At 50.7% G+C, this 24818-nt stretch overlaps 10 protein-coding genes across 10 annotated transcripts; 4 read left to right on the top strand and 6 right to left on the bottom strand.

Moving 5' to 3' along the window:
• Positions 1 to 1111: 1111 nt before the first annotated feature.
• Positions 1112 to 3853, bottom strand: LDX57_000174 (alpha-L-rhamnosidase; the record flags this gene model as incomplete). The annotated part of the gene is made up of 2 exons (XM_046081822.1): positions 1112 to 2017; positions 2069 to 3853. 2 exons carry the CDS (start codon positions 3851 to 3853, stop codon positions 1112 to 1114), a joined length of 2691 nt encoding a protein of 896 aa, XP_045937778.1.
• Positions 3854 to 4255: 402 nt separating this feature from the next.
• On the top strand, positions 4256 to 5843 carry LDX57_000173 (glycoside hydrolase family 1 protein; the record flags this gene model as incomplete). The annotated part of the gene is made up of 2 exons (XM_046081821.1): positions 4256 to 5636; positions 5704 to 5843. The coding sequence occupies 2 exons, from the start codon at positions 4256 to 4258 to the stop codon at positions 5841 to 5843; spliced, it is 1521 nt and encodes a 506-aa protein (XP_045937777.1).
• A 1364-nt stretch (positions 5844 to 7207) lies between these two features.
• LDX57_000172 (putative MFS alpha-glucoside transporter) lies at positions 7208 to 9081 on the top strand (the record flags this gene model as incomplete). Its single annotated transcript, XM_046081820.1, has 4 exons — positions 7208 to 7437; positions 7518 to 8389; positions 8640 to 8892; positions 8967 to 9081. The coding sequence occupies 4 exons, from the start codon at positions 7208 to 7210 to the stop codon at positions 9079 to 9081; spliced, it is 1470 nt and encodes a 489-aa protein (XP_045937776.1).
• A 137-nt stretch (positions 9082 to 9218) lies between these two features.
• LDX57_000171 (uncharacterized protein) lies at positions 9219 to 11270 on the bottom strand. The gene is made up of 2 exons (XM_046081819.1): positions 9717 to 11270; positions 9219 to 9646 (listed from the first exon to the last, which is right to left on the bottom strand). The coding sequence occupies exons 1-2, from the start codon at positions 10985 to 10987 to the stop codon at positions 9298 to 9300; spliced, it is 1620 nt and encodes a 539-aa protein (XP_045937775.1). The 5' UTR covers positions 10988 to 11270; the 3' UTR covers positions 9219 to 9297.
• Positions 11271 to 11515: 245 nt separating this feature from the next.
• LDX57_000170 (beta-glucosidase H) lies at positions 11516 to 14221 on the top strand (the record flags this gene model as incomplete). Its single annotated transcript, XM_046081818.1, has 4 exons — positions 11516 to 11618; positions 11687 to 12293; positions 12349 to 13615; positions 13670 to 14221. 4 exons carry the CDS (start codon positions 11516 to 11518, stop codon positions 14219 to 14221), a joined length of 2529 nt encoding a protein of 842 aa, XP_045937774.1.
• Positions 14222 to 14269: 48 nt separating this feature from the next.
• LDX57_000169 (uncharacterized protein) lies at positions 14270 to 15409 on the bottom strand (the record flags this gene model as incomplete). Its single annotated transcript, XM_046081817.1, has 2 exons — positions 14270 to 15110; positions 15168 to 15409. The coding sequence occupies 2 exons, from the start codon at positions 15407 to 15409 to the stop codon at positions 14270 to 14272; spliced, it is 1083 nt and encodes a 360-aa protein (XP_045937773.1).
• A 3181-nt stretch (positions 15410 to 18590) lies between these two features.
• On the bottom strand, positions 18591 to 19529 carry LDX57_000168 (uncharacterized protein; the record flags this gene model as incomplete). The annotated part of the gene is made up of 1 exon (XM_046081816.1): positions 18591 to 19529. The coding sequence occupies one exon, from the start codon at positions 19527 to 19529 to the stop codon at positions 18606 to 18608; it is 924 nt and encodes a 307-aa protein (XP_045937772.1). The 3' UTR covers positions 18591 to 18605.
• A 1190-nt stretch (positions 19530 to 20719) lies between these two features.
• On the top strand, positions 20720 to 21928 carry LDX57_000167 (uncharacterized protein; the record flags this gene model as incomplete). Its single annotated transcript, XM_046081815.1, has 3 exons — positions 20720 to 20866; positions 20933 to 21215; positions 21269 to 21928. Exons 1-3 carry the CDS (start codon positions 20802 to 20804, stop codon positions 21926 to 21928), a joined length of 1008 nt encoding a protein of 335 aa, XP_045937771.1. The 5' UTR covers positions 20720 to 20801.
• A 681-nt stretch (positions 21929 to 22609) lies between these two features.
• LDX57_000166 (uncharacterized protein) lies at positions 22610 to 23011 on the bottom strand (the record flags this gene model as incomplete). Its single annotated transcript, XM_046081814.1, has 3 exons — positions 22610 to 22738; positions 22787 to 22858; positions 22928 to 23011. The coding sequence occupies 3 exons, from the start codon at positions 23009 to 23011 to the stop codon at positions 22610 to 22612; spliced, it is 285 nt and encodes a 94-aa protein (XP_045937770.1).
• Positions 23012 to 23915: 904 nt separating this feature from the next.
• Positions 23916 to 24272, bottom strand: LDX57_000165 (uncharacterized protein; the record flags this gene model as incomplete). Its single annotated transcript, XM_046081813.1, has 1 exon — positions 23916 to 24272. The coding sequence occupies one exon, from the start codon at positions 24270 to 24272 to the stop codon at positions 23916 to 23918; it is 357 nt and encodes a 118-aa protein (XP_045937769.1).
• Positions 24273 to 24818: the final 546 nt, after the last annotated feature.

Here is a 24818-nt window from a genome sequence, read left to right as displayed (position 1 = left end):
ACTCAGACACAGGGAATTTGGACGAGTCTGCCCCTGACGGACCTCGGGGAACGCTCGCAGTCCGCGTAGCCCTAAGTTTTGGCCCCCAAGCCCATATGACGGCTTCAAGTCCGACCCGACCGGGTGACGGCGGCAACCAGATGTCCGGTCAGATTGTCTAACCACGAGCTGGTGAAGATTTATTGTTTTGTCAACTTTGGGGTTCATAATTACCTAAATGGGACAATGGTCATGACAAGATAGAGAACCGGGAGGTAATCGCAGTAGGACTTGCACCTAAGCGAGATTTCGTGACTTTGTGGCTGCCCGGTGAGTGGGATCGAGCTGTTCCATTCCAGACCAGTCCTCATCTCACGGTGAAAGCACAAAGTCTTCTTTTAGCTTCGCTTGCAGACAATAATGGCCCTGTTCGTCGTGGACGCGACCGGGTGCAATTTGCGACCGGGTGCCGTCGCTGTATACTACTTACCCCCGTTTCACGGCCACGGCCTTTCTCCCTTTCATAAAATTGCTATACCTGGAATACTCGCCAAAGTCACAAAGCCATTAGAATGGGTTCAATGACACCCTAGTTGCCATGTTTGCACCACCGTGTTCCGAGCGCAGTCTGCTCGGTGCCTGAGGCAGATAGGCATCGTGGCATGCAAAAAAACGAATGCCTGGTAGCCATAACAGCTATGTGCCTTGATTGTCTCTTCTTTTACGTGCCATAATTTCTCGTTTCACAATAGGACGCTGCAGGTGGTTAACAACAGAATCATATACCTTCAAAATTCCACGTTAGGTTCCTCTAGTCTCGTCGATGGATCTACATCATTTTGGTGCCTAAGGCGCAAATGCCAAGGCTCCTTTTCATAGCCCCTTGATGTATGCGCCACCATAGAAGGCCTATATTTTTTTTCTATAACTCTTTGGAGGACAGATACAATTAGTTGATTCCAGTCCTATTCCTGACATAGCTTTCTTCATACTCGGTGCTCTGTCGACCCTTGGGTGTTTGGTGTTTTCGAAACCGGTTACTATAACATTCCGTGTCATGAGTAAAAGAATATATATCCCAAACTGTTCGGGCCTCAAGAATGACCCGGAAACACTATAAACCTCTTCCCGTTTAAGACTTGGGAGGCAGAGGTTTGACCGGCCACTCGTAACTCCTCATAAAACCGCCCTGAAACTCCCATTCACCAACACAAACAACCTCGGTTCTCTCCTCGTCTCCGTCCGGAACAACCACCTCACAGACCACCCCATACGGCACAACAACCCTAATCGTGATCCTCTCCTCAACCCCGTTTACCTCCTCCGTCTCCCAAGAACAACGAACTCTTCCACACGGCGTCTCATGCTCTGCTCCCGCACTCGTAATCTCTCCCCCAATGGCCGGCCTCACGCGACATCGTCGCCACCCGGCCTCAATACTCTCCAGCCCGGCGACCCTCTCGTATAGGAACCGCGCAATCGCTCCAAATGCATAATGATTGAACGAAGTCATCTCCCCGGGGTTGATTGACCCGTCCGGTAGCATGCTATCCCAACGTTCCCAGACCGTAGTAGCGCCCATCGTAACGGGATACAACCACGACGGACACGTGCGTTCCGTCAACATTGCATACGCAACCTGCACATGGCCTGTTCGAAGCAACGCTTCGCAGAGGAACGGTGTTCCTGCGAACCCGGTGCCTATGTGGAAATTGTTCTTGCGGACTAGTTCCACGAGTCGGGATCCGGCTCGGGTGCGTTGCGCTGGCGTGAGAAGGTCGAAGTAGATGGCTAGCGTGTAGGCTGCTTGGGAGTCCGAGGCGATGCGTCCGTTCGGGGTTACGTATTCAGCTTGGAATTGTTCTCGGCTTAGTACTGCGTCCGATGAGTACATTTTGGCGTCCTCGGGTTTGTCTAGAATGGTGGCGATTCGCGAGATGAGGTCTAGACTGTGGATGAGGAATGCGTTGGATACCATCTTGGCGTCTGTCAAGCCTTTCCAAGGAGCGTCGGGAGGGGCGGCAGGGTCAAGCCAGTCCTGGATGTTGTATTAGTTCTGCATTGCTAGAAATAAGAGGGAAATACGAACACCGAGCTGAAAGATACTTGTGTCCCAGAGATGGGTGGCGCCCGCCCTGTTTCTCGGAAGTGTCTTCATCCACGTCGTCATGCTGTTATACTGCTGGAAGAGAATATGCTTGTCTCCCGTTTCTTGGTATAGAGCCCACGGTGCTAGGATGGTGACATCGTGCCAGATCGCGCACGGTTTCCGACGGCACCAAATGGGATCAGGAAGCGTGGCGTTCGGAGTCACCATTGCAGGGACTCCGTCAAGCACTTTCTGATCATGCTCCACGTCAATCAGCCAGTTGCGCAACATGCCAAAGCAGTCGAAAATGAGATTCGCCGTGGGGGCAAATAAGGCCAGGTCGCCGGACCAGCCGAGTCGCTCATCGCGCTGGGGACAATCCGTGGGCACCGACAGGAAGTTTCCTCGCATGCCCCATTGAACGTTCTGATAGAGTTGATTGAGCAGCGGATCCGAACAGGAGAATGAACCGGATGGTTTCATGTCTGTATGGCAGACCACTGCCTCTGCAGAGCTCTCGAGATCAATATCGCTGCTCCATCCGTCGATCTGCGCATACCGGAAACCGTGGAACGTAAAGCGAGGCTCGTACACCTCACCCTTCTGACCACCTTTCAAGGTATAATCGTCGACAGCTTGGCAGATCCGCAACGGTCTCGTACACAGTTCATCCTTCTCCAGCACCTCGGCATGAGAGAGCTTGATGCGATGACCTCGCGGACCCTTGATATTCTTCAGCCGGACGTACCCAACCAGATTCTGTCCAAAGTCCAGCACGACTTTTCCAGACGGTGTAATCAGCTTCTTCACCGGGCCTATCACTTCAACCCGCCGAACAGGCTCGCCATACCCTGCTGTTAGCTCAACGATATCCGGTAACGGGTCCATGCGAAGAACTGGCTCCCAATCTCCATCATTACATCCAACAGAAGACCACTTGCCAATCTCCAACCTAGCATCGTACTTCTCCCCATCATAAATCTCCGCCTTCTGAATTGGACCCTTCGTCACCCGCCACGACCCATCCGTGACCAGACGCTCGACCTGCCCGTTCTCATATACGATCTCCAACTGCGCCAACAACGCAGTATGCGGTCCCCAAATATTGCGATGTCCGCCTTCAAATCCGATGCGACCGGAAAACCACCCCTCTGCTACACGCACCCCGATACAGTTTTCTCCGCTGGACAACAACTCCGTGACGTCGTATGTCTGGTACTGCAGGCGGGCATCGTACGCTGTCCATCCCGGGGGTAGGAAGTGATCTCCAACGCGCTGGCCGTTTATCTCGGCTTCGTAGACCCCCTGCGCGGTGATGTAGAGCCTTGCATGTGCGGTGGCTGCGAAGGTCGAGAACTCTTTGCGATAGAGTTGCTCCGGATCAGCGGTTTGGGTGCCTGGTCCCCAGGGTGCAGCGATACGGTCGCATTGCCAATCTGAGCGCGATAGAAGACCAGTCTCTAGTGAGGCTGGGTCACTCCATGCTGTAGTTTGACCGGTGGAGTCCCAGGCGCGAACCCGTGCTGTGACTCTCTGACGGGATTGCAAGGGCTGAGTGTCTGGCCATGGCACGAGGCGGGAAGACGACGAATCCACACGATATGAACACTTGAAAACTGCTTTGGAGGAGAAGGGTCGTCGCAAAATCTCCAGCTCGTAACCTACCTGCTGGAAATTGGCTGGGACGTCGCGGAAACGCCAGGAGAGCCGGGGTTGGGTCTCTTGTACGCCCAGTGTGTTAAGTTCGTGGTAGTGCTCGAATTGGAGACCTGTGATTGTAGGCATGGTGCTTCTTGCCCGTCCGCAGAGTAGTAGGCCTTTCTGTGAGGAATAAATGAGAAATGGACGCTCTCGAAGAGACACAATTGATTGCTCGTGGGACAGAAGTAGGAATAGTCCGATGTCTCCGTGGGCCCGTCGGGGTACAATACCCCGATCCCTGGAGGTGAGACATCGTCGGATACAAGATTGGATACCTTCAAATGCCGACGGCAAAATAAGCAGCTCCACTATGACATAAGGCTCTCGGAGGTTCTGTCGGAGGTATTGGGAATCTGCCAGTTTTATCTAGTTTAACTCAGACTTCACTGATTGACAAATAGCTAGCTATATAACCAGTCTGAATATTCTTTGTCGAATGTGCACGTCGAATCTTTGATCCTAGAGTCTTTACATTCCACAGCCAAAATGAACGTGAATATGTTCCAAGCTGGCGACAATGTCGCCGCCACCGATCACTCAGACATCGACAAACTTCCTGTCGAGGAGCTTCCCCTACCTTCTGACTTTGTCTGGGGCGGCGCAACCGCCTCATATCAGGTTGAGGGTGCGGTAACTCAAGGTGGCCGTGGTCCATCCATCTGGGACACGTTCACGCATCTGGAGCCATCCCGAACGAACAACGAGAATGGTGATATTGCCTGCGACCACTATAACCGCGTGTCTGAAGACGTGGATCTAATGGCTTCATTCGGCGTTGACGTCTACCGGTTCTCGATCTCTTGGTCGCGCATAATTCCCCACGGAGGACGCAATGACCCTGTCAATAATGAGGGTATTGCATTCTATAACCGCCTCATTCACTCTCTTCTCGAGAAAAATATCGAGCCTGTTGTTACCTTGTATCACTGGGACGCGCCACAGGGGATCTACGACAAGTATGGCGCGTTCTTGAACACCGCCGAGTTCAAGGCCGACTTCGAACGCTACGCTCGTGTCTGTTTCTCGCACTTCGGCGACCGAGTCAAGAAGTGGATTACATTCAACGAGCCATACATTATCTCCATCTTTGGTCACCATACTGGCGTCCTGGCTCCGGGTAGAAACTCCTCGAATGGTGGAGACTCGCGCACCGAGCCCTGGATAGTAGGACACACTCTGATCGTTTCACACGCATCGGTCGTGCAGATCTACGCGTCGGAATTCCAACCCTCCCAGAATGGAACCATCTCGATCGTTCTAAACAGCCACTTCTACGAGCCTTGGGACCCCGACAGTCCGATCCATATCGACGCTGCGCAACGTCGACAGGAATTCTACATTTCGTGGTTCGCGGACCCCATCTTCCTCGCAAAGGATTATCCAGCCTGTATGCGCGAGTTTCTCGGCGACCGACTTCCCCAATTCACTGAGACCGAGCGCACCTTACTCCGTGAAACAGCCCATCTTAACACGTTTTACGGTATGAACCATTACTCCACTAAATTTGCCCGCGCGCTCCCCGATCCCCCCGCTCCCGATGATTGCACGGGTAATATCGAAGAAGGACCCACGAACTGTCGGGGCGAGGAAGCGGGTCCGGTGTCGGGGATGGCATGGCTTCGTGTAGCGCCGTATGGGTTCCGGAAACTGTTGAAGTGGGTATGGGAGAGATACCAGCTGCCGATTATTATCACCGAGAATGGATGCCCATGTCCTGGGGAGAGCGAGATGAGTAAAGAAGAGGCGCTGGATGACCAGTTCCGCGTGAGGTATTTCGGACTCTATCTGGATGCAATCTCGAGGGCTGTCTATGAGGATAGGGTACAGGTGAAGGGGTATTATGCTTGGAGCTTGATGGACAATTTTGGTAAGTTGGGCTCCTTCCTGCTGATGTGCGTTGTGGATACGAAGAGGGTGGTGCTAACTGTTGGCAGAGTGGTCGGCTGGATACGGTCCGAGGTATGGTATTGCGCATGTTGATCGGACGACCCTGGAGAGGACACCGAAGAAGTCTGCATGGTACCTGAAGAAGTCTTTCGATGAGCGGAGGGCGAAGGGGAGGAGCATTTCTTGAGAAAGCCTAGAACTAGGAGACATAGAACGGAAATAAGCTTGCAATCTCAACGTGTTTCTCTCATTAGGGGCTATTGTACGTAGTATTATCTATGAGAGGCAAATCCATGAGTGAAACCCAAAGGTTTTGCGAGCAATTACATAACCCAACTTTACCAGTTTCCAGTTCTATCTGTTCATCCGGGTTGAATGAAGCAAATCACATCTTCCCCGCGGCCAACAAACCCTGATTCTTGGTCTTCAACATCCAGAATGCAGATCGTGACTCTTTCCATTAAGAGTATAGTTTTCGAAGTGTGGCGTTTGACAATTCATCATGCTCATTGGCCAGCATGGAAATCGACCGGGATGCGGATCCTAGCGTCCTCTTAGTAGCGTCGCTGCGCTTCCATCCAACAGCCTTGATATCTCATAGATGCGGCAGTTACCACATGACATCTTTTTGCCCTCAAGCTCTCCGGCTCATCTCAATTGCTCCGGCCTTCCTCGCAATTTCGAAGGATGGGGATTGGTTATTCCCCAGGTTCCAGACCCCTCTATGCCGCCTAGTCCCTACCACGTCGTATGATATTAAGACTAGCCCGAGGACTGGATGAAGGGCCATTTGACCACAATGTTACACTCGGCTATTGCATATCCCCATGGGGAATGACGGTGATTGAGCCATTCTGTAGAACCACGAACATTTGGCAACTGGGGCTTAGTCTTGCTTGAGCCGGACCTCGGACGTAGGGTGTGGTCAGCAGGAACAAGGTGCGGGTGAATGTGCTTCCTGTGCTTGCCACAGTTTAGTTATACGCTTATATTATCTCTTTGTTTCAAAGCTTTTTGGAAGAAACCGTCGTTATATCTTGCCACATAAAGGCCTGGTCAAACTGGTGAAAACTTCTCTCGCAGTCTATAAGGTACACTGATGAATGTAGACGCACCATGGCCTCAATCTTTCTGCCATTCGGACTGTAATCGTCCGGTTTACTCCCACACTTGAAGGCTCTGGCTAAATCCCCAATCTTAGGCTAAACTCCTGCCGGTGTGCCGAGCATGCTACGTTGGCCCACATTCATCCTTTCATTGGACAAGTGGAGAATCCGGGGACCCCAGACATCAGCATTTCCTACCGGAAGTATTGTGACCTGCTATACGCAGTTACCTCGCTTCCTTTTGCCTTCCCAACACTCCGGCCTGAGCTACCCCGAAGCAAAGAAAAGACGCTATAGCAGCTAAGACGAGGTGGCGCTGCCAGAGTTTGATCAAGCCATGTCCTCGTGTTCCACCCACAGATCAAACGCCGACACGTTATTGATATACTGTCCAAAACCTACGAGGCCTGCCATAAGTCTGAATTACACATATTAATCGGTCATCATGAAGTTCAATCTCCATCCCTCCGTGAAGGCTCCGCCTGTCGAACACGTCGAGTCTGTACCCGGGGACCTCAAAGCGTCTGATGCGGAATTCGATGCGGCCGCAAAAGGCCAAGCAACTTCCGGATACGAAACTCTCGGGATAATTGAAACAATCAAGAAGTTCAAGATATGTACTGTGGTTTGTTTCGCTATGGCCTTTAGTGCCGCGACGGATGGGTATCAGATTGGGTTCGTCTGTCCACCCATTAGCTTTACACGTCATACGCCTTTAGTGGCACGAATTACTTGTTAACACATATTTCACACAGCATCAACGCCAGTATCATCGCTAACTCCGGGTTCGTGGATCGTTTCGCAACTGAGATCGGCAAAGACGGCTCTCCGGCCCTCGCGTCTCCTATCCTCAGCGGCTGGAGCTCCATCATGTCTTGCGGTCAAATCCTCGGCATGACCACTCTCGCCTTCATATCTAGTCGCTTCGGCCGCAAAGTCGCTATGTATTTATACTGGCTCATCCTCGTCGGAAGTGTCATCGCCGAATGTCTCGCCAAGTCATGGCCCGCGTGGCTAATTGCCAAATTACTTGCCGGGATGGGCGTTGGTGGCGTGCAGTCGACCGTCCCAACTTATATCTCTGAGGTAGCACCTGTTCGGATCCGTGGTGGCCTGTTGATGTGTTATAGTCTATGGTGGACGCTGGGGTCGTTCTTTGCCCAGGTGGCGTTGCAGCATCTTTCACATACCCATCCGGGCGATTACCTCACTCCAATCTATACGCAGTGGGCGCAACTTGGGCTCATGTTCATAATCTATATCTGCGTCCCAGAGTCTCCTGTCTGGTGCGTGAATGTCGGCAAGTACGAGCGCGCGAAAAGACAACTACGCACACTCTACCGCGGCGTGAACGACTATAATCTCGAGCAGCAGTTCCAGGTAATCGTGCTATCCGTTGAACACGAGAAGGCCGTTGCTGTCGAACAGCGTCGCGAGAAATGGTATAACATTTTCCGCGGCACGGACGGTGTTCGTACTGTCATCTCCCTCTGGACGAACCTCTCGCAACAATTCATCGGACTCACCCTGTTCGGTACCTTCGGGACGTATTTCTTTCAGCAAACGGGATTGGAAGATCCGTTCAAGATTAAAGTCATTACATCGTCGATACAGATTGGGACTGTCTGTGTGCTGATTCTGGTGGCTGATCGCGTGGGACGACGCATCTTGGCTTGTTCCGGAACTACTCTGTCGTGGCTTTCTTGCCTTGCGATTGGTGTTATTGGCGTTGTGAAGAGTAGCAATGCTTCGACTTATGTTTTTGTCTTGTTCGCTTGCTTTTGGAGTATGCGCCTCTCTTTCCCCCTTTCCTTCCCCTTTCCCCAACTTGATTCTGCTTGTTTAGCACCGTGACGCTAACATGACTATCTATCTAGATGTCGGATTAGCAGCGAACGGTGCCACCGGATGGGGGTACATCGGCGAGATCTCCTCCCAGCGTTTGCGACCTTACACCGCTGGGTTCGCGGCGGCAGCGACATGTGTGGTTGGCGTTGTGATGAATGTGCTCGTGCCGTACATGACGAACGAGAATAAATGGAACTGGGGACTCAAGACGGGTTGGTTCTACGTGGGTGTCGGATTCCCCTTCACTTTGGGGATGTGGTTTTTGATTCCTGAGACAAAGGGGTATGCTCTCCCTCTAGTTGACTTCTTCAGTTGCTTAAGATATTGTTGGGATTGACGTGTGCTGACTGATTTAGACGATCTGCTGCTGAGTTGGACGAGTTGTTTGAGAGGAAGGTGAAGCCGTGGCGGTTCCATAAGACGAAGACCGCTACGCAGACGCTGGTGCAGATGAATGAACTGAGGAAGTGACCGACTAGGTCTGATGGGTAGGGGCATATCGGCATATTGATATGACCTGATATCTAGGGGCGCAACGGTAGCATAATAAATTCATATCCTAATCCGTGCAGTGAGCCTTGAAGACCACACTGAAAAATAAAAGGTGTCCCAAAAATTCGTAAACGTAAATTCAAACCATTGAAGACATCAGCCAACCCTGTAAAACATCCTAGCGAGCAAACATCATTAAACAACCTCCTGATGTATACTCGACGACGCCCTCTTCTTCTCATCCACGTCCACGGTATCGACGACCTTGCTTCCCTCATAGTCAGGTCCATCAAAGATGACCGCCATCTGCTCCAGACTGTATCCTCTCGTCTCCGGGTAGTAGAGATAGGCTGTCAAACCAAACACCATCAAGACCACGATGAACACAATGTAATATTTCCAAGCAATCTTCTCAAGAGCAATGGGGTTCACGAAGGTATTAAAGAAGATGGCGCAGATGGCGGCTACCCATGTCACTGTGAGCCCTCGAGAGCGCAGGCGGAACGGCCAGATTTCGCAAGGGTATCCGGTGAGGAAGGGTGTTCTATTGAATTTGATAAGTTAGTGGCTAACTCGAGAAGTAGGTGGATTTGGTTCATCCGGGGTATACTTACAAAGCGATACAGTATCCGGCAAAGAAGGTGAAAAGGAACGGTATGACAGCGGCACCAGTGCCCTTGTGACCGGTTTCAGCGAAAGAGCCCGACAGTGCCGTGGCCAGCACGAAGCTGACGAACATGGTACCCGCGGAGGCCATGAACAGAGCGCGTCGACCTAGTCGGTCACTCAAGAAAGCACCCGTAGTGGCAAATATCAGATTCCACATTTGCATACACGCAGATATGAGGGTTTGGTCCCGGACGCTGGTGACGCCCACGGTATCAAGGATCAAGGCGAGGTAGTAGGAAACAACACCGTTACCAGCCCATTGAGAGAAGATGCCGAGTGTGATAGAAATCATCAATCGTCGGCGGTTTCCGGGTGTCTTAACCATCTCCATGTAGCTAGAGCTGCTATGGGCCTCCTGTTCACTCCGGATTGCCGCCGTGATCTCTAAGAACTCAGTCGCGACTAACGCCGACGACCGATCGCCCGCAGCGTGGTGCTCGACCAGTATGGCTTTGGCTTCCTCCTCTCGTCCAACAGATATCAACCATCGAGGGCTCTCGGGGGCGAGCAGGAATCCAGGGAGGGCGACCAGTGGCACGAGAACCTGCAGAAGAGACGGCAAACGCCATGACCACGATGAAGCGTAGGTTCGCGAAGCGAAGATAACCCACCCTGCAACCGTTCCACCAACATACCAGCCTGACATGAAGAGCGAGTTAACGATACTGCGATGGTCCGGGTAGGCAATTTCGTTAATGAGAAGAGGAACGGCGTTTCCGAACATGGCCGAGGCAACACCGACAAACAGTCGAGCCATCATGAAAGCTATATCGTTGTTTGCGGCAGTTTGGAGAGCGCAGCCGAGGGCCAGGAACAGATATCCGAGATAAACACCAGGCTTTCGACCCCAACGGTTCGCAATCCACGCCGCCGTCGGGTATCCAATTCCCGATCCTAGCCAGTAGATACCGTTCAGCCATCCCAGCCATGGACCAGTTGGAGTATCCATGAATTCATTCCATTGTTCCAAGGCTTGGAGACCGTTCATGAGAGTGCCGTCGAAGCCGTTTGCCGATGAGAACATTACCAGCGAGATGATGATGAAGTTGAGACGAAGAAGGTGCTTCTGACGATACCATGCTGGGCCTGAGGGGGTAGAAGCAGCGACATGGCTGTCTCCAGCATTTTCAACACCTTCCTTGGTTGCAGCACCCATTTTGAGATGCTGGAGAGGGTAATATAAAAAAATGAGATGGAGTGAGTCGGAATCGTGCATCCAAAGTCCAAATTTCCAGAACTAACCAGGGTGGTGTGACTGCAGGCCACTACTTATGCCCGTCATCACAGCCGACGTAATATCCCGACTCTTTACCGTAGGATCAAACAGCAGGTTAGTCCCGGGCTCTAGTTGAACAAATCGGAACAAATCAAATGATCAAGCCTTAGCATCCACCCGAATCAATGAAGCCATTGACTGTCATCCCGAGCCCCCGCGAACCCGGAAAGTCGGGGAAACGAAACAAGCCGTGGAGAATCGGGGGAAGTTGTGGGGAGAGACACGGCGGAGAAACGGAGAAAAGGAGAAAAGGAGAAACGGACATCATGACTTTGGGACTTCCTGGCCAGCGAGAGACTCCGTTGGGTCCACTCGGCACGGTGGGTCGCCGGGGTAGGTACGGAGAAGAAGTGTAGAGAACCACGAGGGGTAGATGGGAAAGAATATTTAGCAGGTCATCCTACCTGCGAGAATGGCTCGATGGTTGCCATTGCAGTCTCCAGCCGGCTTGGAAATTATCTGGAAATCATGTCGTCCGAAATTCACCCAGATTTCCAGCATATTGCCGGGGCTGACCTAGACGTGCTGCTGAAGCAGCTCACTCTAGGCGAAAAAGTCGCCCTTTTGACAGGTAACAACAAGCTTTCAACTCCATTTTCCCAAGCCTAATGCTAATTTGGATCTTGTACCGTTGTTCAGGCTCCGACTTCTGGCACACAGTCCCGATCCCGCGACTGAATATCCCTTCGATTCGACTCTCCGACGGTCCCAATGGCGTTCGGGGCACGAAATTCTTCGGCAGCGTGCCGTCGGCCTGTCTTCCGTGCGGCACAGCAATTGGCGCCACTTTCGACCGAGACCTCGCACTAAAGGTCGGTCATTTGTTGGCTGATGAGGCCAAGACCAAAGGCGCGCATGTTGTCTTAGGTCCGACTATCAACATTGCCCGGGGTCCCCTGGGTGGACGAGGATTTGAATCCTACTCGGAGGATCCCGTCCTATCAGGAATTTTGGCCGGTCATTATTGTACTGGCCTTCAGGAAAAAGGCATTGTGGCAACTTTGAAACATTTCGTATGCAATGACCTAGAGCATCAACGCATGGCCATCAATTCAATTGTTACCGATCGTGCCATGAGGGAAATCTACCTTCTTCCGTTCATGATCGCGATTGCACTAGGGAAACCCGATGCCATTATGACGGCGTATAATAAGGTGAATGGCACACATGCAGCAGAGAACCCGACGCTTTTGAGAGACATTCTCCGAGGAGAGTGGGGGTGGGAAGGATTGCTCATGAGCGACTGGTAGGAAACCAAAGCCACCCAGTTTATCTACTTGTTATCTAACACTATATCGCAGGTTCGGTACCTACAGCACCTCGGAAGCAGTCTTGGCCGGTCTTGACCTTGAGATGCCCGGTCCAACGCGCTGGCGTGGCGGTGCATTGTCACATGCGGTCACAGCCAACAAAGTGGCAATGGCCGCTCTTAATGCGCGAGTTCGGGCTGTTCTGGAATTGGTCCAGAAGGCGAGTCGCTCGGGCGTCCCGCAGAATGCACCGGAAGGGCAACTGAATCGGGCAGAAGATCGACGGCTTCTAAGACAGATCGCAGCCGAGGCGATTGTGTTGATGAAGAACGAAGATAATATCCTCCCCTTAAACAAGACGAAGCGGGTTGCAGTTATCGGTCCCAATGCGCAGGTTGCATCATACTGTGGAGGCGGCAGCGCAGCCTTGAACCCCTACGAGGCCGTTACCCCGTTTGACGGTCTTTATAGGTCCGCGGAGGGCGGCGTAGACTTTGCTCAAGGTGTCTATGGCCACCAGAATCTGCCCCTCCTCGGGAAACGGATGCGCGCCATGGATGGTCAGACAGGATTCACACTGAGGGTTTATAATGAGCCCCCAACTGTTCCCAACCGTCGTCTTCTCGAAGAGCGAGTTGAGACAGACTCGAACTTGTTCTTCATCGACTACAACCACCCCGAACTCCAGCATGTATGGTATGCCGATGCTGAGGGATATTTCAGCCCTACGGAGAGTGGCGTCTATGACTTCGGTCTCTGCGTGCAGGGAACAGGAAACCTGTACATTGACGGGGAACTCAAGATCAATAATACGGATGTACAAACCCCTGGAACGAGTTTCTTGGGCACCGGTACCGTGGAAGAGACTGTCGCAATGCAGCTCGAGGCTGGAAAATCGTATCGCATCCATATTCAGTGGGGATGCGCCCGAACGAGCACTTACAAAGTTGCGGGTGTGGTAGATTTCGGTCACGGCGGGTTCCGCTTCGGTGCCTGCAAGCAACTTGCCCCCGCAGATAGAATCGCGCAGGCTGTTCAGCTCGCAGGAGAAGTTGATCAAGTCGTTCTGGTTGCTGGATTGAGCGCTGAATGGGAGTCGGAGGGAGAAGACCGCTCCAGTATGGCGCTGCCTCCCCACACGGACGAGTTAATTTCTCGTGTCCTAGAGGCAAACCCCAACACCGTCGTTGTCATTCAGAGCGGAACGCCAGTTGAGATGCCTTGGATTCATGAGGCGAAGGCGGTTCTCCATGCATGGTATGGAGGCAACGAAACGGGCAACGGTCTGGCCGATGTGGTATTCGGCGATGTCAACCCGGTAAGCATCTTGTCCGCTATCTGGAGATAAATGGCTAACATTCACGGCCTGCAGTCCGGCAAGCTTCCTCTCACCTTCCCTCAAAAGCTCAAGCACAACCCCACATTTTTCAATTTCCGCTCTGAAGGTGGTCGCGTGCTTTATGGAGAGGACGTGTACGTCGGATACCGATACTATGATACGCTGGAGGTTGAGCCATTGTTCCCTTTCGGCCATGGCCTCTCCTATACCACGTTTGAGCTGTCAAACCTGCAACTAAAGAAAGAATCTGACAAGGATCTGACTGTGGGATGCACATTAGCAAACAAAGGCTGCCGATCGGGAGCTGAGGTGATACAGGTCTACGTTGCTCCTGTAACACCTCCCCTGAAGAGACCGCTCAAAGAACTGAAAGCATTCAGTAAAGTGACCTTAGAGGCTGGATGTTCCCAAAAAGTGGAAATCCCGCTGGATCTTGTACGAGCAACCAGCTACTGGGATGAGTACACCAACAGCTGGTGTAGCCACGGCGGGACATACAACATTATGGTGGGAACAAGCAGTCGCGGGGCCTTTCTCCAGGATTCTGTGGAGCTGGGTGAGACCTCCTTCTGGGAAGGACTTTAGAGCGCTCTAAAGCCATGTGATGTGCACAATGTACAATTTTCATAGACTTCAATCTGTATGTATTCGATCCGTGTCAACCCAGGACTGTAGATGTATCGTATTCACATTTTCGCTGCGGTCAAGACGCGCCAAGATATTGCTGGAATGCTGAAGGTATTCGGTGGCGCGTTGCGCTTCGGGGGCGTCGGGGTGAAACGGGCACGCAAGGAGACTAGCAGCGATATCACGCACCTTGTAAGCGAGATGCAAACCGTTGGCCTCCAGGTTCACCTGCGGCAAACTGTGTAACACAAAAAAAAGCTGTCGACAAAGCTCTTCTCTTTCCCGCCAGAGTGTCTGAGGATCCATGGTTGCTACCTCATGCTCCGACGCCGTCGGCTGTACTGAGTGGTACCGGGACTGCGCTGCCTCCAGTTGGTCCAGCAATAGACTCTGGACCCACAGGTGCGTGACATGCAAATTTGCTCTCATTGTCGCAAAACCCGACCGAATCCGATCAGCGTCGCTAACGGTAGGGATTTCGCCGTCCATCGGCATCCAGGGTCGTAAAAGTGGTGGTATGTCATCTAGTATAAATTTCAAGGTATGCAACTGGTCCCGTATGTATGTTATTTCGATCCCCGGATCGCGAGCTCGGCTGCAAGGACAGGGCTCATCCTTAGGGTCTTTCAGAAGAGGGTTTCGAGCAGCGGCCCAGAACACGCGAGAGTTGAGGTTTAGTCCAGCAACAAAAGAAGGGATCGAGGTGCAAGGTGTTTGGATCTTATCTTCAAATATGAACTCGTCATCAACTTCGGCGGGCATAAGATCATCGGGATTCAGCAAATGCAGCTGGTAGTGATCCAAGTACGATAATCGCTCCCCGAATATGTTCTGTAGCTGTCCATGTCTGTTTGGCACGAGTCAGAGTCCAGTTTTCCAAGAAGGCGGCAAGGCAAACCCTTACATAAAAGCGTAGAATACAAGCCAGAATCCCTTCTTTCGCAGCTGAGTCTCCACGTGGTTAAGACCAGCATACTCCGAAGCCTTATGTAGATTTAACATGCGCGCCAGCTGCATCGCCTCTGCCTGCAACATGCGAGACCAATTATGATCCCCAAGCTGCATGAAAGCAGCGCAGAACAGATAAGTGGTCGCAAACTTTTGAAAATTGATCTGCTCAAAGTGATCCGGAGTGCGAAGTCCCATGGTTTTCTGATAGCAAGCCCACACCATTTCCCTCCGCGAACAGAATGGCAACGGAGGACAATTAGAGCGGTATTCACTAAATCTGCTGGGCATTGCCGCCACGATGTTTGCCGCCATGGCAATCAAGAGGACGAGAAATCCAGGGTCTTCACAATCACGGTCCTCCTCCAAGCGGCGTTGGAAGGACGGCCGATGGACGATCGGAATGACAGGATACATGTACTCTAGGTAGTCCTGCACAATCCGCTTGAAAAGCTGACGCTCACAAACGTCGTCTGAGGGATAGGTACGCAAGGGGGTGGGTACAACATTCCCACCCTGCAGTGAATGCACGCTATGGTCGCTAACGTAATCGGACACCGAACCGCCGCGACACCGAACCGCCGGTCCCTCACCGCTCCTTATTATCAAAACATTCAATTTTCAATTATTCCATCAAAAACGAAGCTTTTCATCAATATGGAGGCTCTATCTCGAGATAGGAGGCTAGCGCTTGCTACTGAGGCCTTTGAAAAGGGCCTTTTCGCTTCTAAACAGGCCTGCGCGGCCGCTTTTGACGTCAAGATAAGCACCTTGAAAGGCCGGTTAAGAGGAGTCAAATCTTGCAGTGAAATAGAGGCAAATTGCAGGAAGTTTTCTATTAATGATGAATTTATATTGAAGTGGAAAATCCTCGATATGAACTCTCGTGGATATCCTCTTACAATTGCAAAAGTCCGCTATCTTGCAGAGGTTCTCCTTGCCGCGAAATTGAAGCCCTCCGCTTCGAATGACGTCTTTATAAGTGTTCGCTGGGTCAACCGATTCATTTCTCGCCATGAAACTGAATTAGAGTCGAAATACACAAGGCGATATGATTACTAACGTGCGAAATGCGAAGACCCCAAGACCATAAATCGTTGGTTCGATTTAGTGCGAAATACCATACAAAAATATGGGATTCTGGACCAAGATACTTATAATATGGATGAAACGGGTTTTCAAATGGGAGTAGCCGCCACCGCGAAGGTTGTATGTGGTGCAGAATCGCGAGAAAGCAATGCAAGATCAGTACAGTCAGGTAATCGCGAATGGGTCACGGCAATCATCACGATCAACGCTGCAGGCATCGTTTTACCTCCGCAAATCATTTTTGCAGGTAAAATGCAACAAGAGAGATGGTTTAAAGATATTCCAAAGAGCTACAGGATCAGTATGAGCGAGAATGGATGGACGAATGATAAACTCGGCTTTGAATGGCTTCAATTTTTCGATGATTTTACAGCTTCAAAAACGGCCGGTCAATATCGCCTTCTACTGCTTGACGGCCACGGATCTCATTCCACGCCTGAATTTGATCAATTCTGCAAAGTGAAAAACATCATTCCTTTATATATGCCGCCGCATTCTTCACACAAATTGCAACCGCTTGATGTGGGCTGTTTTTCACCGCTCAAGAAATACTATGGCCAGCAAATCAGCAAGGCTATACAGAATGGAATGGAACATATCGATAAGAGTGATTTTATTCGTCATTTTAAACGTGCATACAAAGAGGCGTTTTCTACGGACAATATAAAGAGCTCTTTCGCCGCTACAGGCCTCGTTCCATACAGTCCAAATAGAGTGCTTTCTAAATTGAAGCCTCTACGATCTTCAACATCTACTCCACCTTCAATTTTATCATCCAACCAATCCATGTATCTCGGTAAAACGCCTGTGAATCTCTATCAGCTAAATCATCAACGTGAAGAGCTTCAAGCGCTGCAAGAATCGGGATTATCATCGCTTATTGCAGATCAAGCGCTTGAGAAGGTCTATAAAGGTGCGGAAATGGCTATGCAGAACGCGGTCCTACTTCAACAAGAAATACGCCAATTTCGTGCAGTAGAGCAATATAAAAAAGACAAGAAAAAGGCTTCACGACGATATCTTCAAGCAGGAGGCACTTTGACCGGTCAAGAAGGTCAAGAAATGGCGAATAAAGCTGCGGAAGAGGCAAGAAATCGGGCTGCTCAGGGACCTTCAACACGCCGGCCACCGCGCTGCAGTAATTGCAATCAGGAAGGTCACAATCGGTTAAAATGTCCTTCCTAATTAGGAAATAGAGTACGATTAATTTTTATTACGTTTTCTGCAGTTTTGGGCGTTGAAATCGCTTCATTTTTGATTAAATCGTTGAAATCGAGCGCTTTGATGATCGCGGCAGTGGGCGGCCGGCGGTTCGGTGTCGCGGCGGTTCGGTGTCCGATTACGTTAGTGGGAGTATGCGGACCGTGTCCACTTGCTGCAAGGCTTGCTGCATGTCAGCGGAGCTCAGCTATCACAAAGGCCAATCTCACCGTTTCTTGGGGCCGCGGACCTTTGCGGGCATTAGAAAGGTGCATGGTCGATTTAAGCGCTCACAACGGCCACAACGGGCAGCGACGTTAGACTCGGTCCGAGCTAAATGGCATTTTACTTTGCGTTTCCGGCATGTATCACAGGCCTGGGTAGTAAGATCAGTCCGGAGTGGCGGGCTTTCCAGCTCCTGAGACATCTCAGCCTCGTTCGAGTCGTGCTTTGACGGCGACGATGCAAGGTTGGGAATGATTGCCTGACTGGAATCTACTTGTGCCTCCTGCAGTCTCCGGTATCTTCCGGTCACGTGCGGTCGTTTGTTGCGATGGCTGACTAATACCTGTCAACTTTGCAACCAGTACAAACAAGTCAAACACTTGCCCACTGTACAGCTTCTCTACATGATTGCTTTGTATCTTTTCCTTTCCCTTCCTCCTTGAATATCTTGTTCCCGTCTCAGGTAATTCTGGTTGTTTGCTAGTATCCCCACCCCTACGTGAGCCTCAGCTATTCAACTTTGGAAAACGTGTCGTGGTTATATATCTTTCCGCCCATGCCATCGTTGAACAGCACGAAACTAATATCCTAGGCGAACCAAATACTTCCTACAGGCAAAGCAAAGTCAACCCTACAACAAAGCCTGCAAAATGGGTCTTCCTCCACGTCCGGGCTTAGCTCGAGAGCACGCTTGCGAGTCCGGAAAAGGAAATGAAAGGAGATAAAACCGAAGAATTATTGCCACAGAATGCGGTTATTAGAGCCAGCTAAGCTAAATAGAAGGTCGTTTCCTAAACCCTTTGATTACTACTTAAAGGATGGAAGTTATATTCGGCTTGTTATAGAAGTACTTCAAGAAGATTGGTTTGATTGCAGAAAGCTACTCTAATACATCATAGGTAAGATAGTTGTCCACATGAATGCTAGGAGAAGGAGAGAATGATAACGTCGGAGAGCCCGGGGGGGTGATGCTGTTAGGAGAGTTGAATGAAGACTCGGACTGTGATAATGTCGGCCGAGCTTCTGGTACCTGTCGCTCATATAGGAAGCCTCGAGGCGACACAAAGTCCGACGGATCAATTTCCAGATGCTCTGTCTCCTCCCATTGTGTTAGGCACGTTTCCTCGCCGTTTGCTAAGCGCTGAGCATTCAGCATGACACTGTACACGATACCTTCGGAGTACGCCTCATGCCACTCATCCCCTGTGTAATAGATATCCGAGTCGCCTTCACTAGACCCAGTCTGTCTCCAGGTTCCAATCAGCGGAGGATATGGTGCCAGGCAGCGGAAATTGTCGTCTGCGCCTGTATAGTCACACATTGCTCCATACGCCACATCTACAGGTTCATTCAACGGAGCCATGGACAGATGAGCGAGAATCTTGCGTGCGCCGTCGTATGTCACTGCATATCCTGCTGTACACACTCCACCGACGGCGTCGAAAACCAGACGGGCTTGTTGCATTTGGCTATTGTCGACTAGAAATGGATGTTTGAAATCTGTGCGACGAGAAACGGGCGGTGCGGTTGGGTCGTCGGGTATGATGTAAAATAGTCGCTCGTCTTCTCGAGAATCTATTCCGCAAAATCCAAGCCACAACATATCCCAGTCGTCGCCATAAGGGGAGGGTGTCCCTGGTGGAGTGGTACGGCTTTTTCGCCCGCCACGGGCCCATCTGTCCTCTTGGACTGCTCTTGTGCCGCGAGCAAATTCAAGCATTTGAGCTTTCAGAGTTATATCCCAGTCCGCGTCGTCCTCGAGGATAAGTGCACTGCTAACTCTATCCGAGACAATTCTGCACATTGGATGGTTAGATACTGGGCTGCTTCACACATGCCGATTTAACACTTATTGTTGCAGAACGTCCATGTGGGCGCGCCAGCATCCCAACTCAACAGGCTTCTCTCGCTCTGTTTCCCACGTCTAATCACCTGAGCACTTGGTTCACAACAGGGGTTGGGCTATACTCACGGCAGGGTATGCCTTCTCTGGGATTGAGTCCAACGTAACACCCTCGACCCAGTCAAGGTCCAAACCAACGAAGGATGCACCCATGGTCATCGCGTCACGCTTATCTGTGCGGTCGCTGAACCCAATAGCAAATATCTTCTCAAACTTTTATTCGATATATTAACACGGCCCCTGTGATAAAAAAAAACAGAATACTTACGCCTAGTGTGGAATTCTGAGTGTCACCGAGTTCATCCTGGGAGTCAATCATAGATTGTTGCCGGAAAGTCTCCGGACACTCCTTCAACCATGTGAGAAGAAAAGTATGATAAAGAAGAAACCCGAGCACTGCAAGAGGAAGAGATACGATGCGTCGCATGATTTCAATGCTATGTGAACTTTGAGCCAAATCGCCCTTGAATACGGAATCTTGGTGCGGATGTGGTAAAGCTGGGGCTGATATTGTTAGGTCGGCTTTCCTGTTGAAATACCGTTGTTGGGTGAGTAGGCAGAAAAGCTACAGATGATACTTTTCTCGGCCCTAGGGGCAGGTGCGGCTGGCACATGGCTTTTCTGTCTAAACGGGGCTTTATGAATAGTTCGTTGATCCTAGGATTTCAATTACGTTGGAGATGGGGGCCATAGTCGGGCGCTAATTAGAAGTCAAATTCTAGCACGGCAATAGGCAGGGACCGTTAAGGCGATCAATCCAAGAAGCACATCATTAAAAGATACCTTTAGGATACTGTGGTTGTTTCGCCCCATGTCATCCAAACTTCAGCTTACTGTCTCAGAGTTCTCAATCTCTGACACCTGCTGACATCTAATCTAAAGCGGCCCCCAATTTCGGCTGTCCGCCCATACCCGAGTCTCTGAACTTACACCGTAGGGCGGTGCTGGATAGGTTCCGAGTTTTCGGACCCCAAAGTCGTCCGAATTCGATCAAACAACGGGGTTCCTGCACTATGTTGGCATTGTCAGACCACTACTCACTTTATTGTAAAAGGGACATCATATTGTCATCAGATATAGCTGCCGAGCGCTTTTATACTAGACGAGGCCCTTTACAAAGAGCCAAGAATATATACCTGACTCCTTGGGTACCTGATCCATCTCATCGCTTAAATGAAGTCCCTTCTATTCCGTCTGAGATCACTCCATCCGAATCGAGCTGCCGTGTTCTATGCCGGGTAAGACTATCCTTTCCCGAATTAGGGCTACATCGCCCCCGTGATTCTAACCGCACCCATACACAGGCTTTGGATGTCACTCAATGTCGTAGTGACGTTATACAACAAGCATGTTCTGACAACATTCAACTTCCCAATCATCCTCACGACATGGCACCTGGTAGTCACCTCGCTAGGTGTCAAGCTCTTGGCTATGACAACGTCATTAGGGGATGATCTAGCAGAATGCACTAGCATGCGCGATCACTTCCCGTCCATTTTACTGGTCGGACTGGCATTTTCCTTGAATCTTATCTTGAACAATGCAGCATTCACATATCTAAGCGTCGCATTTATTCAAATGTTCAAGGTACGCTCACACTCAGAGGCTCTAGCTCTCGTCCGAGTACTGATGTATCTTAGACAATAAGCCCTGTCGTTGTTTTTCTCGCCGGTTGTCTCACTGGCCTCTACTACATGCACGCCCGCGTGTCTCTAGTCGTCTGTACAATCTGCATTGGAGTCACTCTCTCCTCCTACACGGAATCTAACCCGAACCTAATCGGGATCATCATGCTCTGCGGCGCTATGGCCTTCGAGGCTGTTCGCCTGCTCCTCGTTGAGATCCTTCTCTCATCACGCAAACAAAGCCTCACCCCCTTCCTTTCTCTATACTACTTCAGCCCAGTCTGCGCAGCTTTTTGTTGTATCTTCGCTGTCCTCTGTGAGATCCATCGATTTTCGCTCACCGCAATCGTAACCACAGGATTTTGGACCTTGCTCGGAAGCGCAATTACTGGCTTCGTGTTGAACGTCTCCGCTGTCTTACTGATTAGCCAGAGCTCGGCGCTGACCTTATCCATATGCGGTGTCCCCAAAGCGATGGTGACCGTTTTTGCATCTACGGTGCTTCTACACGAGGTTGTTACTCCGATGCAGGTGGGCGGGTTTGGAATCGCCAGTCTAGGTCTATTGGCCTATGGTTTCTGTGATATTAAGAAGAAACGGGGTGATGTGGATGGGTATACGGAGTTGATTAGAGAAAAGAGCATAGAAGATAGTATAATGGAACACAGTACATAATTCTGTTGTATAGGTGTGTAGACGATGGTTTCCATGGTCTTGATTTCCGCCAGTGGGTTGGCCGAGCCACGGACAGTACAGCATTTCCAAGTTCAGAACCTTACGTTTAGAAAGTGAATTTTAAAAGCATACTATATCACTTGTGGTTTCTAATTATCGAGTACATACGACCACAGGGTGTGGAGAACAGGGCTTCCCGTCCGCTCAGCCGTACTTAAGCCACACGCCGGCCGGTTAGTAGTTGGGTGGGTGACCACCAGCGAATCCCGGCTGTTGTATGTTTTTGCTTTTAACTTTGATTGAGTCTTTTTCTTTTTTTATTGTGCAGGACGGACAGCTTTCCCGTTGGAAATGCCTATCTTATCCTACAATACTGTCGTGATCAATAAAAGAACGTCTGTCGTTTAATTTCTAGATGGTCAATTCGGCCTTCATACGGTGCTCTTGGTCCAAACCTGAAGTCGTAGTGTTACGGCGGCGAGGGGCTCGGGCATCTATTGACCGTCGACGGTAACGAACAAGTTGATCAATTAGCTAAATGTTGTTATCTTGAATGGTGGACTGGGAATAGTGGCAAGCTGCTAGTGGTTCTTTGTGTGAACGTCTTTTACTTGCCAACGCTGGGTTGTCTACATCCAGTTTCTAGAAGTGCGGCAAATGGCTTTCAATCTCGTTATGGACCTAATCATATGGGATCATGCCGATGGCCTGCTGAGTGGCCTTGTTGATGACGGGAGGGCCATAAGGAGGAAGGATATTCCAGTCTGCCATTTGCTCCTCCTTCAAAACGAAGTCGGTGGGGTCGTGTGACTGTCTCGGTCTTAGCATTATTCATATGGAATCGGCATAAATACTTACCGTCATATAGCCTATCTTGAAACCATCCACTTTGTGCTGCCTTTGTTCCTCGGTCAAGAGCTCGTTCGGCTTCTAGCAAGTGTCTGGTCATAGTAAGTCAATCGTCACTACGCACAATGGGGCGTACAGAGACTTACAAACAGCCATGCGCTTGTTGTTTCCGAGGGGAGCAGCGCCGTAGTGAACGGCCGGTGAGTCCCACAAAACAAAGTCGCCGGGTTCCATGCTGAGTTTTACCCACTCACAGCCTCGGTCATGGAACCATTCGAGGTCCTTGTCGGTCCATTTCAAAGGTTCCGTTTTAATCCAGCCACCCTCAGGCTAAGCTTATCAGTATTGGTTTGTTGGAGTACGTGAAGGCTACGGGCTCTCACCGGTTGATGCTCCTCGAGATACTGCTCAAAATAGGGAAGCAGTTCCGCTCATCACCGCGAGGCCACCATCTTCAGGGCCATTTGGAAGCTAACACACCATGCCAGAGAAAGGTAAAGGCGCCTAGAAAGTATCCGTAAAGACGTACTAGGTTTAGGAGACCTTGATAGTAGTGAGGCCAATATCGGTAAGGCTCTTCTTCGTAAGTGATTTCAATCATAGCTAATAAAACACAACGTCAGCAATTTACGCAGTCGGGAAGGCTCATCATTGTAGCAATGACTCTAGCTTTTCTTTACGTCCCAGTGGGTCCTGTCACTGAACGTAATGCGATCTATCTCTTGGGCCAGCGAGCTGCGTTACGTCAAATCAGTTCGACTTCTAATTTCCAGAAGTAACGACGAGGCCCACCCCCTTGAACATCCGAAGAAGTGCTCTGGTCGTGGACAGATGACATTGGCAAACAAGCCCTTGAACTCGACGGGTTGGTAACGGAGGAAATTGCGCTACCTGGGGAGAAGCGGGTAATTGGAAAGGCAAATCGAATTTTAGAACTCTAATCTAAGCACAAATACCAACGTACAAGAGGGTACACATTCTCTCGAAGAATCTCTTCCTTAAATAGATTTTGACTGTGACCTTGAAAAACCAGATCAGGAGGAATGAACACGTTCGGGAGTTGGTCGCCGCATTCAAACGGTCCAGGGTTCAAAGGCACTAAACGAGTCGCTTCAATCCATTGTCAGTATCATTTGGTCTAGGCAAGTGGGGGGCTAGCGACTGGGCGTTTGTGGATAGCCAGTGCAATGTAGCTGGATGCGCCTTCCACGCCTTCGCTTCCTTCCTGGAGCAGACCGAGGATGCGAATGAGGGTGAGCTTCCCCAACGCGGCGCACCAATTCAGGGCTGCTGAGAGGGACGTGTACAGCTGACCGCAGAGCTCCCGCGCGTAAAGAGGAGTGTCTTGGGATTGGAGAAGCTTCAGATGCTTCTCCGCCGCAGCATCTTTGGCTGCTAGAAGACACACAACATGCACTAGGGGCACGGTAATAGTACCTTTGGACAGCGACTGCCAGCACTGCTCTTCATTTAGCAGCGGAATTTTTGGGTGCATATTTGCAAATTAGATTATTGACAGTGCCTTGATGGTTTCTCCGGAGAGCATATCCGATCCCGGTGGCAGGAACCGACTCAGTCTTCCTGCGGAAGAGAGATGCGGTCTCGAATAAAAGCACACATCTAATCCATTCGCTGTGGGCCATATTTGCTGCAGGGATGTTGCTGGACCCAGACCCCTACTTCCCCGGGTGCCACATGGTGTTGGTGGCCTTCTATGCGGAGCGGCTTTACAGAAGACGGGGTGGGGGGAGGTGGGGAGCGGGAAATCCCATGCGGTCATCCGGCGGTGTCAGGTGCCAAGATTTCGCGTTTTATCGGGAGATAAAGTCAGCGAGCTTCTCTGACACCGGCTTAACCGGCTTCCAGTTTAGCTCTACACCCCTAGAGTAGGGCCCTTTTCTTCACACAGGAGATCGGGGTTTCATTCCCCACAACGGAATTCTATTTTTGTTTTTGCTTCATCTTCCGAGTCCTGCACCACAGACGACCTGTGTCTTGAGTTTAACCCCAGTCCTCCATGGAGAAGACGTTTTATTTTATA

The sequence above is a fragment of the Aspergillus melleus genome, assembly GCF_016097325.1.
Source record: "Aspergillus melleus strain CBS 546.65 chromosome Unknown contig1, whole genome shotgun sequence".
Taxonomy (NCBI): domain Eukaryota; kingdom Fungi; phylum Ascomycota; class Eurotiomycetes; order Eurotiales; family Aspergillaceae; genus Aspergillus; species Aspergillus melleus.
The sequence above is the reverse complement of the archived record's forward strand: the minus strand, read 5'-3'. Positions and strand labels throughout refer to the sequence as shown.